Source organism: Centruroides sculpturatus, unplaced genomic scaffold (genome assembly GCF_000671375.1).
Source record: "Centruroides sculpturatus isolate CEXI.00-Female unplaced genomic scaffold, Cexi_2.0 scaffold460, whole genome shotgun sequence".
NCBI classification, from domain to species: Eukaryota; Metazoa; Arthropoda; class Arachnida; order Scorpiones; family Buthidae; genus Centruroides; species Centruroides sculpturatus.
In genome coordinates this window covers 275,343-292,707 of record NW_019384807.1, presented here as the reverse complement: position 1 = coordinate 292,707, position 17,365 = coordinate 275,343, and the positions used below count along the sequence as shown (strand labels likewise).

At 27.4% G+C, this 17,365-nt stretch overlaps 2 protein-coding genes across 9 annotated transcripts in view; one reads left to right on the top strand and one right to left on the bottom strand.

Moving 5' to 3' along the window:
* Positions 1-3,217, top strand: part of LOC111629698 (protein kinase C and casein kinase substrate in neurons protein 1-like) — an 82,409-nt gene extending 79,192 nt beyond the window's left edge. For all 8 annotated transcript variants that reach the window (XM_023373590.1, XM_023373593.1, XM_023373589.1 and 5 more), the window contains 2 exons: positions 1,548-1,699; positions 1,761-3,217. In XM_023373590.1, the coding sequence (XP_023229358.1) occupies positions 1,548-1,699; positions 1,761-1,873 (265 nt within the window). In that variant the 3' untranslated portion in view covers positions 1,874-3,217. The remainder of the gene's footprint in view (positions 1-1,547; positions 1,700-1,760) is intronic.
* A 74-nt stretch (positions 3,218-3,291) lies between these two features.
* Positions 3,292-17,365, bottom strand: part of LOC111629693 (cholinephosphotransferase 1-like) — a 33,624-nt gene continuing 19,550 nt past the window's right edge. Inside the window, exons 4-14 of the mRNA XM_023373581.1 lie at positions 16,193-16,277; positions 14,232-14,363; positions 13,846-13,977; positions 13,584-13,742; positions 12,485-12,630; positions 10,205-10,289; positions 8,244-8,375; positions 7,858-7,989; positions 7,596-7,754; positions 4,626-4,751; positions 3,292-4,556 (exon numbers count right to left, since the gene is read on the bottom strand). Coding sequence (XP_023229349.1) covers positions 4,383-4,556; positions 4,626-4,751; positions 7,596-7,754; positions 7,858-7,989; positions 8,244-8,375; positions 10,205-10,289; positions 12,485-12,630; positions 13,584-13,742; positions 13,846-13,977; positions 14,232-14,363; positions 16,193-16,277 — 1,462 coding nt within the window. The 3' untranslated portion in view covers positions 3,292-4,382. The remainder of the gene's footprint in view (positions 4,557-4,625; positions 4,752-7,595; positions 7,755-7,857; positions 7,990-8,243; positions 8,376-10,204; positions 10,290-12,484; positions 12,631-13,583; positions 13,743-13,845; positions 13,978-14,231; positions 14,364-16,192; positions 16,278-17,365) is intronic.

The following is a 17,365-nucleotide window of genomic DNA, read 5'->3' as shown; positions in this document are numbered from 1 at the left end:
CGTTAATAATAATTGTCTTATGATTTATAAGATCACAAAACAGTTTGGAAGGAAGAGCTTCTTTGATCATTTTTACAAAGTTAGAATGCTGCAACTTTAACAGACATGGCAGATGCGCAATTAAGTCTTTTGCATTCCATATAATGTGTCATAATACATATTACCAAATATCCTTTGCTAAATATTTCTGCTTTTATGATTTTTTTTTAAATATAAAAATTAATTATTTAGGAATGAATAATATATATGATGATTAATATGTAGTTCCCATTTTTCTATATTGAGTAATGGGCACAAATCATTGTGTATAATAAATTAAATGTATGTGAAATTAACTTTAAACTATATAAGAATGCATGACAAACAAGAGCTTGCGCTTTAAACCAGCACTTTCTTGATAAGTTCTATAGTAAAATGTAGTGAATATTGTTAAATAATTGTAACATTAATAATAGAACAATGATTTTAAATGAAACTGGAAAAATAAAAATCATATTAAATAATTTACTTTCCATGCTCAAATTATGTTAATCCAGCTCTAGCATTTGATTATTAATCAGTGGTGAACGATGTATATAGTTATGTATTGTAAATTAGTTGAGTCAGAAGCATAATCATAAGATTCTCAATTCAGATTTATGCTACCTGAACTTGCATTGCCATTCTATTATGCTATTAGGATAAATCAACATAGTAAGAAGTTGAAGGTTTCAGTTCCACTCCTGATTTAAGTTATTCTAGAATGTTAAAAATGCATATCAAATAAGGTTTTATGGCTATGGATTTCCATATTTTTCTTATCCCATTTGGAAAAACTTCTGAATATTTATAGATATGGTTTGTATTGCCTAGATTTATCTAAACAGTAGTCAAAAAAATTTAGTATTCACTTAAATATCTAATTTTGTTTAATGGAATTATTACTGCATTAAAACATTTCTACTCCTGCATAGAAAATTGAAAATGTTTTATTTTACAACAGTAATTTGAAAAAGGTAAAATGGTGTGGATATTTTTTGTAATTTGCGGTTCTTTGTGATACTTTTTTAAACTGAATTATTTTGATAATTTATGACATCATTGTGAAGAGAATCTAAAACAGTTTGGATATCTAGAAAATATTACATATTCGTTATTCAAATTAATATCTGGTAAATAATAACTTTTTCTACCTTAAATGATGCTTTTTCTTTTAACTGCAATTTACTGCTTGTAAATAAAACTGATGAATATCTGAAATAAATTCTAACAATCAACCAACTTTTTTGTGTTATCAAATAGCTTTAAGATTTGAAATTATGTTATCTTTGTGTGTTCTTAATTATAAAACAAATTAATTTTAAGATGATACAAATAAAGAAATACCAGTTTCATTTAAAATTATTTTTGTAAAATGTTTATATTAAAGAATTTTTAAGAAAGCATGTTGTTCTAAATATATACACTTTAAGCAATTCATAAACGAAAATCTATTAAAAAAAAGAATGGTTGCATCTACAATTTATCTAATATTTTGATTTTAATTTACTTACAACTTTATTTTATAGGAATGGCCAAGAACAAAATCCATTTGAAGATCAAGAAGATTGGGAGGAATATCAGAATGATGCTTTGGTAGATACCGGAGAACCTGGCGTGCCTGTCAAAGCCCTCTACGATTACATAGGCACAGAGGCAGACGAATTATCTTTCAAACAAGGTAAGTCCTGTAATTTATTTAAAATGCTCAAACAAACTGCTGACAAACTGTGTTTTGCCAGGTGATCTGTTTGAAAAGCTAGAAGACGAAGATGAACAAGGATGGTGCAAGGGTCGCAAAGACGGGAGAGTGGGACTGTATCCCGCCAATTATGTGGAAGTGGTTCAAAATTAAATTTAATCAGGGTAATCCCTATGGGAATTGCCAATTATATTTTGTTAAATAAGTCACTTCTGTATTCCAAAGTGGTGTAAGCGCATCACCTTATTAAGTTGTGCAGTGATTATGTGCCAACGGTGGTTTGTTTCACTGTCATTAATCTAATCCGTTAAACTAGTTCTTTTTTGTTAGGAAATTTCTCGGATTGATGTTGGATCCGTAGAAACTAATGCAAAACCATAGCCGATCTTCGAGATGTCTCATAATATTCCATTTCTTGTGTATAGAATTCAAAATAAATGGAATTGTCTAATAACTCGCACGGAGAAACACATACATAATAGAGGATTACTTTGTCGTCGTCGTTCGATTTTGACTCTTGTAACTTAATCTCAACATATCATCCAATAATCTGTACTCTATATTAATCTACTGACAACTCCATTGTATAGATCATTTCGAGAGAGCGATAGTTTCTTAAAGTCAAAGTGCTCTGCACCAATCACTATTGCACAGAAATAAAAATTGTCATGTCTGGAATTTTTTTATGATCATATTTTTTAAAGTTTATCATTATGTATACATCTGCGTCTGCACGTTTTATTTTAAAATATAGTTGGATTGTGTTATTTCCACAACGTATTTGTGGTAATGGCAACTTGGTATTGCCCAAGACTGTCACATGAGAAATCCAGTGATTGTTTTTTGAATTTGTGTAATTGTGATACGAATTATTATTGTACTTACTTTTTAATAAAAGCTTTTCCTTTTAAAATATGGAAAATACGATCAAATAAATGATCTGTTACTTAAACAAAGCATTCCCAGATCTGTATAAATTTTGTAATGGGTTACAAAGAACTGTTGTCAATGATCTTTCTTGTAGGATTTGAAGTAAATTTGTGGACCACTGAAACCTTGTAACACAATTCATAAATTAAGGTTTACATCTTTTTTACAGAGGTGATATTTATTAAATAATCTGGAGTAATATTGTGTACGGAACACGGAAATGTGCCATACAGTATTACTTGTGGCGTCTGTGCAGCTATCTGATCTCTCTTTGTCTTTGGTCACTGGATTTCTCAAAATATTTTTGTTTTGGTCTTTGCTTGTAAATTATTTTGCTTTGCACATTTATTTTGACTAACTCACAAAATTTAAATGTTAGTTGAGCAAGGATGATGAACTATATTTGAGAAGAGAAACTGTGCAATATTAACTGCATAATAAACGTGTAGAAAGAAATACACAATTATTTTAATACAGAGTTTTCATGTAAATGTTGATAAGAAATGGTGAAAGAGTACTTGGGACAGCTTTGTAGTTTAAGTCAAAATAAAACGAGTACTATTAAAAGCATTGTCTCTGTGAAATGACAAAAGAAATAAACATTCTTATTATCAAATTTTTTTATTCACAACTAACAAAATTTGAAAATAATTTTTTCTTTGACTAGATACACAATAGGACTAATGAATGACTGAAATTGATTTAGAAAGGGTTTCTTCAATTTTAATGCTTTACACTTTTCTACAATAAATACAGATTTTTAAAATATCTAATTTCTATTCAAATTAGGAGAAACTAGTGCATGAATACTAGAAACAGACTTACACACAAACTTAATGATGTCAGAAATTTGACAACATTCCTAGTGATGTAACAGTAATATTTACAAACTAATAAAGGGAATGTAGGAATTTTTCTTGATCGCAATTAAAATATTTAATTTTGCTGAAAGGATCATAAGTTACAAATTGTCTTTTGCCTTGTAAATAATTATAAATACCAGAATTAGTTTTAACTACAAACAATCCATTCTGCTTAACATAAATCTTTCTTTCAGGAGCTAAGTGGAAGAACTATCCCATCAATAGCATTTTCAAAAAATGTGGAGGGGGGAAAAAAGCCATTAGTAGCAGAAATTTTAACAAAATTATTACAAAAAATACTTGTAATTATAAAAAAATCCCACTACAGTTAGGAATGATTTAAATTATCGAATGGCATTCTCATAGTGCATATTCAATATCTCGATGTTGCGTCGAATAATCGTTTCCAAATTTAAATGTGAACGTACGTGGACAAATCAAAATTACAAACAACTGCACGGACGATAGACGTTATAACTATGGCATAAATTAATGTGACCTTTCTTCGTTAAGGATTAATTTGCATAGAACCTAAGTATGCAGTTACTAAGCTTGAAATTGACAAAATTATACATAAAACTGTTCTCAAAAGAGATGCTTCCTGTCTGTAGCTATCAACTAGTTTAATTGGCCTGAATTCTAAAATCTACTACGTATATCACAGCAAGGAACATCGTCCAGATGAGTCGGTAGTGGGGAAGTGCCATATTTCGTCAAAACATATTAAAATTGTAATAAAAATATTCTCTTATGAGTAAATATGAAATGCCAATATGAAATTTTTTACACTGTAATTAATTTCCATTTTGGACGATTTGAACTGTCCTTAATGGCAATCAAAATATATGTTTGTCTTAGTTATAACAAATCTACTTTAGTTTGGATATCGTACTTCCCGTCCTCTTTGTTCCATTTGTTGAGAAAGTACAGGCAGGCACGACAGTCGTTCTGGGTGCAATTGAAAACAGATGTATTTTTAAATGGGCAGATATCTGATTGCAAACTATCATACAGTAATGGAACAGATCAGCTGCAGAATAAACCTAAAAATAAAATTATTTAACAATCACAAATATTTATAATTTGAACAGCTTGCAAATAACGAGACTTACTAGACATAGCCAGAGTACAACATATTCATTCATGAAGGTATTGAAATACTGATTTAGAAAGAGCATTCCTGGTCCAATAAGTATAGAATCTAGATAATCCATTTCACTTTTGGTCATATGAGCAATCTATTAAAAATAAAGGTTAAATTATAATTTTTTTTTAATATCCTCATCATCCCATTATGAAGAATGTAAATAATTTAATCTAGAAATTTGAAAAGAATAAAATCATTAGCCATCATCATCTAGTGTAATGTTACAAAACCAATATTTTTATAACAATCCACTTCAAGCTGATTCATTACACTCAAATTGAACAATACTTTTCATATGCCATCATGGAATTTTAAATCAAATTTTATTGAGGTCTTTTATCAAGAGATGGTGCCTAACACCTACCTATGTAGGTGTTAGGCACCATCTCTTGATAAATTTAATAATTATAATTAAATTAATACTTAATAATTAATTTAGAATGTTCTGGAGGAAAAGTATTTACCCAAAGCAGAATTTGAACCCACAACTCCCTCATGGTATGCAGGAGTTGTGGGAGTTTGCAGTCACATTGCCATTATGCTACCCAGACTTCCACCTGACCTTTGTTGCTTCCAGAACTATTAATTTAGATATAACCATACTAGGGACAACTCAGAACACATAGCTGAGTGCCATTAATGGGAGTTACAGGTCATCAAATTTACTCTGGCATAGAAATAGGAATCCTTTTTGAATTTTAAGTGACAGTTTAACATGCTACTTTTGCTTTCCAGACACTAATTAATGCAAGTGCTGGTAGCCTTATCAGTTTAGAAAGTAAAACTGGTGGCAACAAAAATAAAAACTAAAAAAAATGATAAGACTGTTGTGTGTAAAGACTGTTTTATCATGATAAAACAGTCTTTACACACAACATATCTATTAGCCATCATTTATACACTGTATTATTTTGTACTTTTAGCCAAGAAAATAGAAACAGAAAACATGGGTAAAGTCAAATGTCATACAATTGAAATCATGTTCCTTGGTCTTAATGTGAAATGCTAATGCATGAGATATAAAGCTCATTTTTAGACCATATTTCTAATTAGTAATAGATCTGACGGTATAGACAAGATTAAAATCAACAGCCCACTATAAAGGTTGAATTCAAACTTGCATTTTTCATAGTATTAACCTGTGACTATGTAGTTGGGTCTAATCCTAAGATTTAGGATTTAAACAGATAAAAATGGTGCTTCACTTTATTTTTAAAGTTTTAAATTTCATCATACATCATTTTAATGTTGATACCAAAATATTTCTATTCTTATTACTTTCAATGGTAAAATAATCTTTGACACACAAAGGAAGTGTCACTTATAAGGTAATTTTCTTTCTGATGAAGTAACGGACACTGCAATGTTTTAGAAAACAAATTCAATTTCTTAAACACATTCCTGATATTAAAATTGACTTAATCAAATATATTGTGCTTTAGAAATGAAGGTCTAACAGAAGATTATTGCCTATAATGGGTATGAAAAGATCACAATATAGGAATATTCTGTAACAGCAAAACTGCATAAACATTCTTTAAACATTTTGCAAAACTTTAGTTCACTATTTCAAAGTGTAATTCTTAATGGATATTCTAAAATTAAGAATTGTTATTTGTAGATGGCAGCATATCACTCATTACCAATAGTATTTGAGTACAGGTAGCCCTCGGTTTACGTCGATTCACAATAACACCACTACGCAATTTGCCCCTATGCCAGACTGATTTTCATTTCAGTGTTGTATTTACCAAGCCACGACATTGTACATTCATTAAAACAAAGATTTTTATTGAATATATTTAGTTTTTCTGTTTAATATTATTGGATATGTATACATTTGCATTAAATTAATATTAAAACACTAAATGTTTAAGTACCCACGAGTCAAGTTATCAAACTTAATTAATAGTCCAATAAATGGCGTCCAAATCCATAGCACCAATGAATGTATCCCGTATCAGTTCGTTTAGGAGAACACCTTATGACACAGTAGCACTTCCGGCGATCACAAACTATCGTTAGTGAGACAAATCTACTTCTCATTGGCCAGACGATACTTTTTTATTAGCAAGACGATATCTATCTCTCCTTAGCCACCTTCAATTTTCCTGCTCAAACTGACCTTATACATGCGCTACGGCAACCGCTGGTCGACCAATCAGTGTCTCCGCTCATCCGTAGCTCTACGTTGGATTAACGTATCCTTTCAACTATGGAAAGTTTGACGGATGACCTTTGTGACTTAGACAATGATTGGGAACGAAGTGCAAATGTAAAATGAAGCATCATTGCATCCATTCGACCATATTCCGAAATTCTCAATGAAAGAACACAAAAATGTAAACAATTAAAGATGAATACTTTTTTCCGAAAAATGTAAGAGATCCGAAACTAAAATTTTTTAATAAAAACAAAAATTTATCATAAAATAAAGTGAAATAATTTTTAAAATGTATTTTATATGTATTTTGTATTATATTATATTAATAAACAAAATTATTTGCTTATTTTTCACTTATGTAGAACCTAACCCTACACCTCACTGTAAATATGGGTTCATTTTACGCCGATTCGATTTGCGCAAGCTTTTGTAGGAACGGAACTGCGGCGTAAACCAAGGGCTACCTGTATTAAACAGGAAGAAAAACCACTTTGGAATTATTTTGTATATCTGATTAACAGCAATAATGTTTACACAACCACAGACCACTGTAACTTTCAAAAAGAGCAATATCTTTCTTATTGAACACCTGTATTTTTATAATAAATACTAAAATATTTGTTATATTTTTATCTTTTATAAGCTATAATACTGAATTTATCAAAAACTATTATATCTTGTTTGATCCAGATCCTTCAGTTAAGTACAATGGAGCATCATTTATGCATAATTCTGTTTTGTTAATTTTTACTAACATAAAAATATACTCACGACAAGTCTATTTGTGACTTTGGATGCCACCATACCAAAGGCCAAGATGTATAGACATGGATGGTTTTCGTAGATATTGTAAGTGGACTTTCTGTAAATTATGAAAGCAGGAATGACCACCAAACTGATGGGAATGGATGGAGAAAGAACACTAGTACCCTAAAAGGAAATGAAAAATTAGTCTCTCTGGTAGAAATCTTTCATAAACATTGTTATTTGGTTAATAAGAAAAATTGGTGAGAATATTAGTCTATTTACTTACAGCAACTGTGGAACCATTCTTGCCAACTCCGCCGGATAAAATGATAGTTAACAGAGAGTAACATATAATCACCGATACCGTTAGGGCCAAAGCCACGGGCAGTAATCTGAGTTCCACATGCAAGTAAGGTATCTAAATGGTTATTACATTAAAAAGTATTAATATGCAGAAAGATGAAAATTCTTGCATTCTTATTTATAAATTAAATATATATACACATATGCAATCCTAACATCTTTCTGCAGATAAAATTAATAATAAGGGAAAAACCAATTAACTTGTAGTGAGTTAGTAACCAAACAAATTTTTAGTGTGTCAGCAGGGTCCTGACTAGTAGTATGATTAACATTAAACAGAAATCCATCATCCGAATGATTTCAACTTACGGCAACCGTCGATCCATTTTTTCCTGCACCACCAGTGAAAATGATGATCATATAACCATACATGACCACAGAGACAACTACAATCACTAAAATTGTAGGTAGTATTTTCAGTTGAATGCATAATATTGGAATCTAGAAGTGTATAATAATTCCAAAAATATATGTAAAATTTTAGTGATTTGTCTTTTTTAATTTTCTGCTTGTTAAAGTAATTATATTTCATCAGCAATATAATGTAATTGCTGTAACAAGCAGAAACCAATAAAATTGTAGGGAGGATGATTATTATTTGAACTATGAGTACAAAAACTTTAATATATATAATTTATAATATATACAACTTATTCTATTATATTGAATTAATCATTTTAAACTTATAATACCACAGAGTCCCACAAACTTGACTTAATGTGGACTGAGAAGGTAAGCAAAAAGATTTTTATGGATATCAAAGATTCTAGTTTAAATAGCAGAATTTTCATAAAAGTATTATATGTGCAATCATTATTGGTATTATGTACAGTACCAATAGTGAATATTTCTATTTCTAAACTATTTCACTATTTGGTGGTTATTTCTAGTTAGTAACATTTTTATGGTTGTGTTTTGCAGTGAAATCTTGTAAAAAGAGTTATATTCCTGTTAACACAAGGAATTGTGTTGATGATGATAATGAATGTAGCCAGTGAATAACAATAATTTATTTGATCCTAGTGTTATGTTACAAAGATAAAAATTAGATTACATGTATCTCCTTTTTTGGACAACATAACATGTTTTACAGAATGTCAGTAATTGAGAGTCGAGATTCTGGGACTACTGTATAATAAGCGTATTATATGTTGTTTAAATATTACAAAATTATACAATCATTATATGTAAAGATTGGTTTTGAACTACATTCAGAATTTTACAACCCAAACATTTCTTGAAAATAAATAGAAGAAATAAATTAATAAAAAATTTAAAAAGCAATAATAAAAAAATACTATTATATTTTTTATTAATTATTTATACAATATAATTTGTATAATTATCTCCAAAATATGTAATGAAATTTTTTCAACCATGTGATTTTTGTTTGCACCTGAATAATAATACAGCAATTGATCTGATTGATTATGCCAGATATTCTGCTATTATATATAATCTCAAATTATATTTGGTTTTATCTGAAATGAGTAGCTGGCTTATTCAAAGGATTTTCTATTTCATGTAACAACTAATAGATAGAGATTTTTTTGGCAATAATGGAGAGAGTTATACAAAATCTCAATAAATGTATACATACAGCTTCAACTATAATAATTATTGTCATAAGATAACTACGGTGTTAATACAGTTACTGTTGATATATAGAGGTTCTCCCATATAAATAACTCCCTTAGATCATTGCACTGCTTAAGTAATTTGGCGTGTGCCCAAAGCAGTAGATAACCCTGGTCTAGTACCCTTTCAGATAACTCAGTTGCTGGTCTGTTGTTTTTAATATCATCTTGATGTTCCAGGATACTGGACTGTAGCATTCTAGTAGTAGCCTCAATGTAAATAATTTCCTTCCCTGAGAGTACCTGTTGTAACAGAATTTTGTAGTTTCCTGATTTTTCATTTAATGTGTGACAGTATCTTCATTATTACATAACACTCTTCTTAGTGTTGGTTATGGGGCTATGGGCAAAGTAAAGCCATGCTTTCTAAAAAGAGATGCTATTCTCAGCAATATAGGGCCCAAAAACAATATTAAGGGTTGTACTATCCTTAGTTCATCCTTGTTGTGAAGGAAAGTCTGCAGAAACAAGTTATCTGAGTTATCTAAAAAGCCAGTAGACAACAGCACACTGGGTTATTGTAAATATAATAAATAAATAAATATAGATTAATAAAAATGTAAAAATACATACTTTATTAATTTATGACTTCACTATGTAACATTAAAACATATTAATGATAAAATAACATACCTTTAAAGACCATATTGTAGGACCAAAGATGGCAGATATTATATGTACCACCATTATACTGAATTGTGCTTCTGTTACATCAAATCTAAAAATAAATTTATTATAAGATTATTTAAAAGCTACTATATATATTTAATATCAAAATTTTAAATTAAGTTTACATTAATATAGTAGTTTAATTTCTGATAACTTTTGTACTGTTTAAATTTAAGAAATATCTACATTAATGAAATACAAAATATTTCATCTGTTAAACTTGAATACTGAAAATTGTAAAATAATGGCTGAATTTTATATCATCATTTTTCAAATTGTCATATTTCCAACAGGAAAAAAAAAGTTTTTTTTATTTTATTTATATATACAGTATTTCCAATATCTTCCAAAAAGACTTAACACAAATGCCCGAAACATGGTACTTTATTTTTTTATTTAATACAAATGCTAGTTTAAATTATGATTCATATATATATATATTTGCTTTTAAATAAAAATTTTCCTTTTCCATAATCTCTTTCTATTATTTTTAGGAATACTTAATTAAATAATTTTATTTTCTATTTATGGCTTAATACATCAGAAAGTATTAAATAAACAAATAAATATTTTTATAGTAAATTAACAATTTCCTATAAACTGTTTACATAATGTAATAAAGTGTTATGCAACATACTGCAGTTTTTTCATATCTATAGCAATTTACTAAATATTTATTTATTTGTCATTAATGTTTAAAAATATTAGCATTTATTTTAATACATTTAAATGTTTGACAAAGTTATAAATAAATTAAAATGATATCAAATGCAAAATCCTGTGTATCAATTTTCATTGAAAGCAAAGTAAAAGTAGGAAAAAATTTATACTTGTACCACATTATAGTAAAAAAAGGAATACAAAAATAAAAATATTTTTGTCATGTTTTTGTTATACAAAAAATATTTTTGTTTTTGTCATATTCCTTGAAAACTTTTTTGAAATTAAACATAATTTTTCATGACTTTTAATTAAAGTAAAAATGAACAGCAATTTTGTCTATTCATTTTTATTTTAATGATGAATACATCTATAAAATGGCTGAAAATGTTTGTAACGTACTAAATCTAATTTTTTGCAGGAACTAAAGGGGTAGTTATACTCTGATATGAATACATCTTACTTTTTTTTATTCAACTTCAAAGTAGATTATCAGAATGTTTTTGCTATAAAATTACTCTAATATTCTTTCTGGATTTATATTTTACACATTCAAACAAAATATAAATTTATCCCAATTTTGTAAAATGAAACTCAAGAAAAATAAATAAAGCAAAAACTTTAAATTTCTTTTGCATATATGAAAGTTCTTATATTTCAGACATTTCCAATGAAATATCATTAGTAGGTAAAAGCCAGGCCAAATTACATTAATTGCAGAATTAATCTTAAACGTATTATTAACAAATTGATAATGGTTGCTACTCTTAATATGTTTGCAAATAAACTTAATATCATTATATAATATTAATGATATTTTGTTAAAAAATATATTGAAGAAAAGTAACTTTCTAAGGAAGTTCAACAACTTGTTTTTCTATTGCAATTATATTTACAATTGGTTGGAAATAAATACTGTTCTTTTTTTAGATGTTTGTTATTTACAAGTAAATTTACAGAAATCTTAAATAAGAGTTTCTATTTTTATAAATTCTATTCTGTTATTTACAATTTCTGCAGAGTTTAGTTATCAGAATAAGTTAAAATATTGATCTGATGCAAAGAAAGCAATGATATAATGAAAGTTTTAATAAGTAACTTTTGAAGCAGTAAAATTGTTTCAAATTAATTATTTTACAACAGTTTAAATCAAGGATTTCCAAACTTTTTTTGCTTGTCTACTCCTTTCCAACACTAAGTCTAATTCAGTACCAAAAGGGCAACCCCTTTCTATACTAATACAGAATTAAAAATTGAGTTTTGTGGCGTATTTTAATAAAATTTAAAAGATATATAATAAAGCTAATAATTGATTTTTTTAAAATTAATAATAAATCTGTCCATTGACTCCCTAACAACAATTAGTATTATTTATTAATCCCAGATCAAGAAATTACTAGGGCTATTGAGCAGTTATGTTGGAAATGCCTGGTTTAAATAAAAACACTTATAATATTTACAATATATGTATTATATGCACAGTATTTGATATATAAAATGACTAAATATATACTTTTTATATTGCAATGTTTTTAAAAAACAATATATTAAATTTTGAAATTAATATGAAAGTATAATGCTTACTTTCCAAATCTTAATATTCCTGAAACATAAGTTTGCCAATGAGCACAATAGAACAATGTTATTGCTGTGAAACACTGAAAGAACATCCAGGCTGGATACGTACCAAGTTGAACAGCAATACATACTCCAAGTGAAACAAATACTAAAGTAAAAATAAAGTATAAAAGATTAAATCACTGTTTCATATTTAAAATTTATAAAATGACCTAATAAAAACTATTAGATTTAGAAATAAATTTTAAAGAATTCGCTATAAAAATTATTACAAATTAAGCTAATAAATCAAAATTTGTTTTATATTTAAATAATTTCTATATATTTCATTTATATATTTTAATATTTACCAATTATTAAAAAAGGAAAAACAAAAATTTATTTCAAAATACAAATATTTATAGTTTTATATATAAGTAAATTCTGAGAATAGGATATATTTCAAATTACTAATCTCAAAACTATTTTTTTCTATTGACAAATATCAATCAAGATAGGTTTAAACAGATATAATTTTTCTATACTTAATGTACTTTCAACATTCATTATGTATAGTCTTTCTGTAAATAATTTTCAATGGTTTGAAAATATGAAAATAAATTTATAAAGAATANATTTTAAAAATTAATTTTATATGTATTTTGTATTATATTATATTAATAAACAAAATTATTTGCTTATTTTTCACTTATGTAGAACCTAACCCTACACCTCACTGTAAATATGGGTTCATTTTACGCCGATTCGATTTGCGCAAGCTTTTGTAGGAACGGAACTGCGGCGTAAACCAAGGGCTACCTGTATTAAACAGGAAGAAAAACCACTTTGGAATTATTTTGTATATCTGATTAACAGCAATAATGTTTACACAACCACAGACCACTGTAACTTTCAAAAAGAGCAATATCTTTCTTATTGAACACCTGTATTTTTATAATAAATACTAAAATATTTGTTATATTTTTATCTTTTATAAGCTATAATACTGAATTTATCAAAAACTATTATATCTTGTTTGATCCAGATCCTTCAGTTAAGTACAATGGAGCATCATTTATGCATAATTCTGTTTTGTTAATTTTTACTAACATAAAAATATACTCACGACAAGTCTATTTGTGACTTTGGATGCCACCATACCAAAGGCCAAGATGTATAGACATGGATGGTTTTCGTAGATATTGTAAGTGGACTTTCTGTAAATTATGAAAGCAGGAATGACCACCAAACTGATGGGAATGGATGGAGAAAGAACACTAGTACCCTAAAAGGAAATGAAAAATTAGTCTCTCTGGTAGAAATCTTTCATAAACATTGTTATTTGGTTAATAAGAAAAATTGGTGAGAATATTAGTCTATTTACTTACAGCAACTGTGGAACCATTCTTGCCAACTCCGCCGGATAAAATGATAGTTAACAGAGAGTAACATATAATCACCGATACCGTTAGGGCCAAAGCCACGGGCAGTAATCTGAGTTCCACATGCAAGTAAGGTATCTAAATGGTTATTACATTAAAAAGTATTAATATGCAGAAAGATGAAAATTCTTGCATTCTTATTTATAAATTAAATATATATACACATATGCAATCCTAACATCTTTCTGCAGATAAAATTAATAATAAGGGAAAAACCAATTAACTTGTAGTGAGTTAGTAACCAAACAAATTTTTAGTGTGTCAGCAGGGTCCTGACTAGTAGTATGATTAACATTAAACAGAAATCCATCATCCGAATGATTTCAACTTACGGCAACCGTCGATCCATTTTTTCCTGCACCACCAGTGAAAATGATGATCATATAACCATACATGACCACAGAGACAACTACAATCACTAAAATTGTAGGTAGTATTTTCAGTTGAATGCATAATATTGGAATCTAGAAGTGTATAATAATTCCAAAAATATATGTAAAATTTTAGTGATTTGTCTTTTTTAATTTTCTGCTTGTTAAAGTAATTATATTTCATCAGCAATATAATGTAATTGCTGTAACAAGCAGAAACCAATAAAATTGTAGGGAGGATGATTATTATTTGAACTATGAGTACAAAAACTTTAATATATATAATTTATAATATATACAACTTATTCTATTATATTGAATTAATCATTTTAAACTTATAATACCACAGAGTCCCACAAACTTGACTTAATGTGGACTGAGAAGGTAAGCAAAAAGATTTTTATGGATATCAAAGATTCTAGTTTAAATAGCAGAATTTTCATAAAAGTATTATATGTGCAATCATTATTGGTATTATGTACAGTACCAATAGTGAATATTTCTATTTCTAAACTATTTCACTATTTGGTGGTTATTTCTAGTTAGTAACATTTTTATGGTTGTGTTTTGCAGTGAAATCTTGTAAAAAGAGTTATATTCCTGTTAACACAAGGAATTGTGTTGATGATGATAATGAATGTAGCCAGTGAATAACAATAATTTATTTGATCCTAGTGTTATGTTACAAAGATAAAAATTAGATTACATGTATCTCCTTTTTTGGACAACATAACATGTTTTACAGAATGTCAGTAATTGAGAGTCGAGATTCTGGGACTACTGTATAATAAGCGTATTATATGTTGTTTAAATATTACAAAATTATACAATCATTATATGTAAAGATTGGTTTTGAACTACATTCAGAATTTTACAACCCAAACATTTCTTGAAAATAAATAGAAGAAATAAATTAATAAAAAATTTAAAAAGCAATAATAAAAAAATACTATTATATTTTTTATTAATTATTTATACAATATAATTTGTATAATTATCTCCAAAATATGTAATGAAATTTTTTCAACCATGTGATTTTTGTTTGCACCTGAATAATAATACAGCAATTGATCTGATTGATTATGCCAGATATTCTGCTATTATATATAATCTCAAATTATATTTGGTTTTATCTGAAATGAGTAGCTGGCTTATTCAAAGGATTTTCTATTTCATGTAACAACTAATAGATAGAGATTTTTTTGGCAATAATGGAGAGAGTTATACAAAATCTCAATAAATGTATACATACAGCTCCAACTATAATAATTATTGTCATAAGATAACTACGGTGTTAATACAGTTACTGTTGATATATAGAGGTTCTCCCATATAAATAACTCCCTTAGATCATTGCACTGCTTAAGTAATTTGGCGTGTGCCCAAAGCAGTAGATAACCCTGGTCTAGTACCCTTTCAGATAACTCAGTTGCTGGTCTGTTGTTTTTAATATCATCTTGATGTTCCAGGATACTGGACTGTAGCATTCTAGTAGTAGCCTCAATGTAAATAATTTCCTTCCCTGAGAGTACCTGTTGTAACAGAATTTTGTAGTTTCCTGATTTTTCATTTAATGTGTGACAGTATCTTCATTATTACATAACACTCTTCTTAGTGTTGGTTATGGGGCTATGGGCAAAGTAAAGCCATGCTTTCTAAAAAGAGATGCTATTCTCAGCAATATAGGGCCCAAAAACAATATTAAGGGTTGTACTATCCTTAGTTCATCCTTGTTGTGAAGGAAAGTCTGCAGAAACAAGTTATCTGAGTTATCTAAAAAGCCAGTAGACAACAGCACACTGGGTTATTGTAAATATAATAAATAAATAAATATAGATTAATAAAAATGTAAAAATACATACTTTATTAATTTATGACTTCACTATGTAACATTAAAACATATTAATGATAAAATAACATACCTTTAAAGACCATATTGTAGGACCAAAGATGGCAGATATTATATGTACCACCATTATACTGAATTGTGCTTCTGTTACATCAAATCTAAAAATAAATTTATTATAAGATTATTTAAAAGCTACTATATATATTTAATATCAAAATTTTAAATTAAGTTTACATTAATATAGTAGTTTAATTTCTGATAACTTTTGTACTGTTTAAATTTAAGAAATATCTACATTAATGAAATACAAAATATTTCATCTGTTAAACTTGAATACTGAAAATTGTAAAATAATGGCTGAATTTTATATCATCATTTTTCAAATTGTCATATTTCCAACAGGAAAAAAAAAGTTTTTTTTATTTTATTTATATATACAGTATTTCCAATATCTTCCAAAAAGACTTAACACAAATGCCCGAAACATGGTACTTTATTTTTTTATTTAATACAAATGCTAGTTTAAATTATGATTCATATATATATATATTTGCTTTTAAATAAAAATTTTCCTTTTCCATAATCTCTTTCTATTATTTTTAGGAATACTTAATTAAATAATTTTATTTTCTATTTATGGCTTAATACATCAGAAAGTATTAAATAAACAAATAAATATTTTTATAGTAAATTAACAATTTCCTATAAACTGTTTACATAATGTAATAAAGTGTTATGCAACATACTGCAGTTTTTTCATATCTATAGCAATTTACTAAATATTTATTTATTTGTCATTAATGTTTAAAAATATTAGCATTTATTTTAATACATTTAAATGTTTGACAAAGTTATAAATAAATTAAAATGATATCAAATGCAAAATCCTGTGTATCAATTTTCATTGAAAGCAAAGTAAAAGTAGGAAAAAATTTATACTTGTACCACATTATAGTAAAAAAAGGAATACAAAAATAAAAATATTTTTGTCATGTTTTTGTTATACAAAAAATATTTTTGTTTTTGTCATATTCCTTGAAAACTTTTTTGAAATTAAACATAATTTTTCATGACTTTTAATTAAAGTAAAAATGAACAGCAATTTTGTCTATTCATTTTTATTTTAATGATGAATACATCTATAAAATGGCTGAAAATGTTTGTAACGTACTAAATCTAATTTTTTGCAGGAACTAAAGGGGTAGTTATACTCTGATATGAATACATCTTACTTTTTTTTATTCAA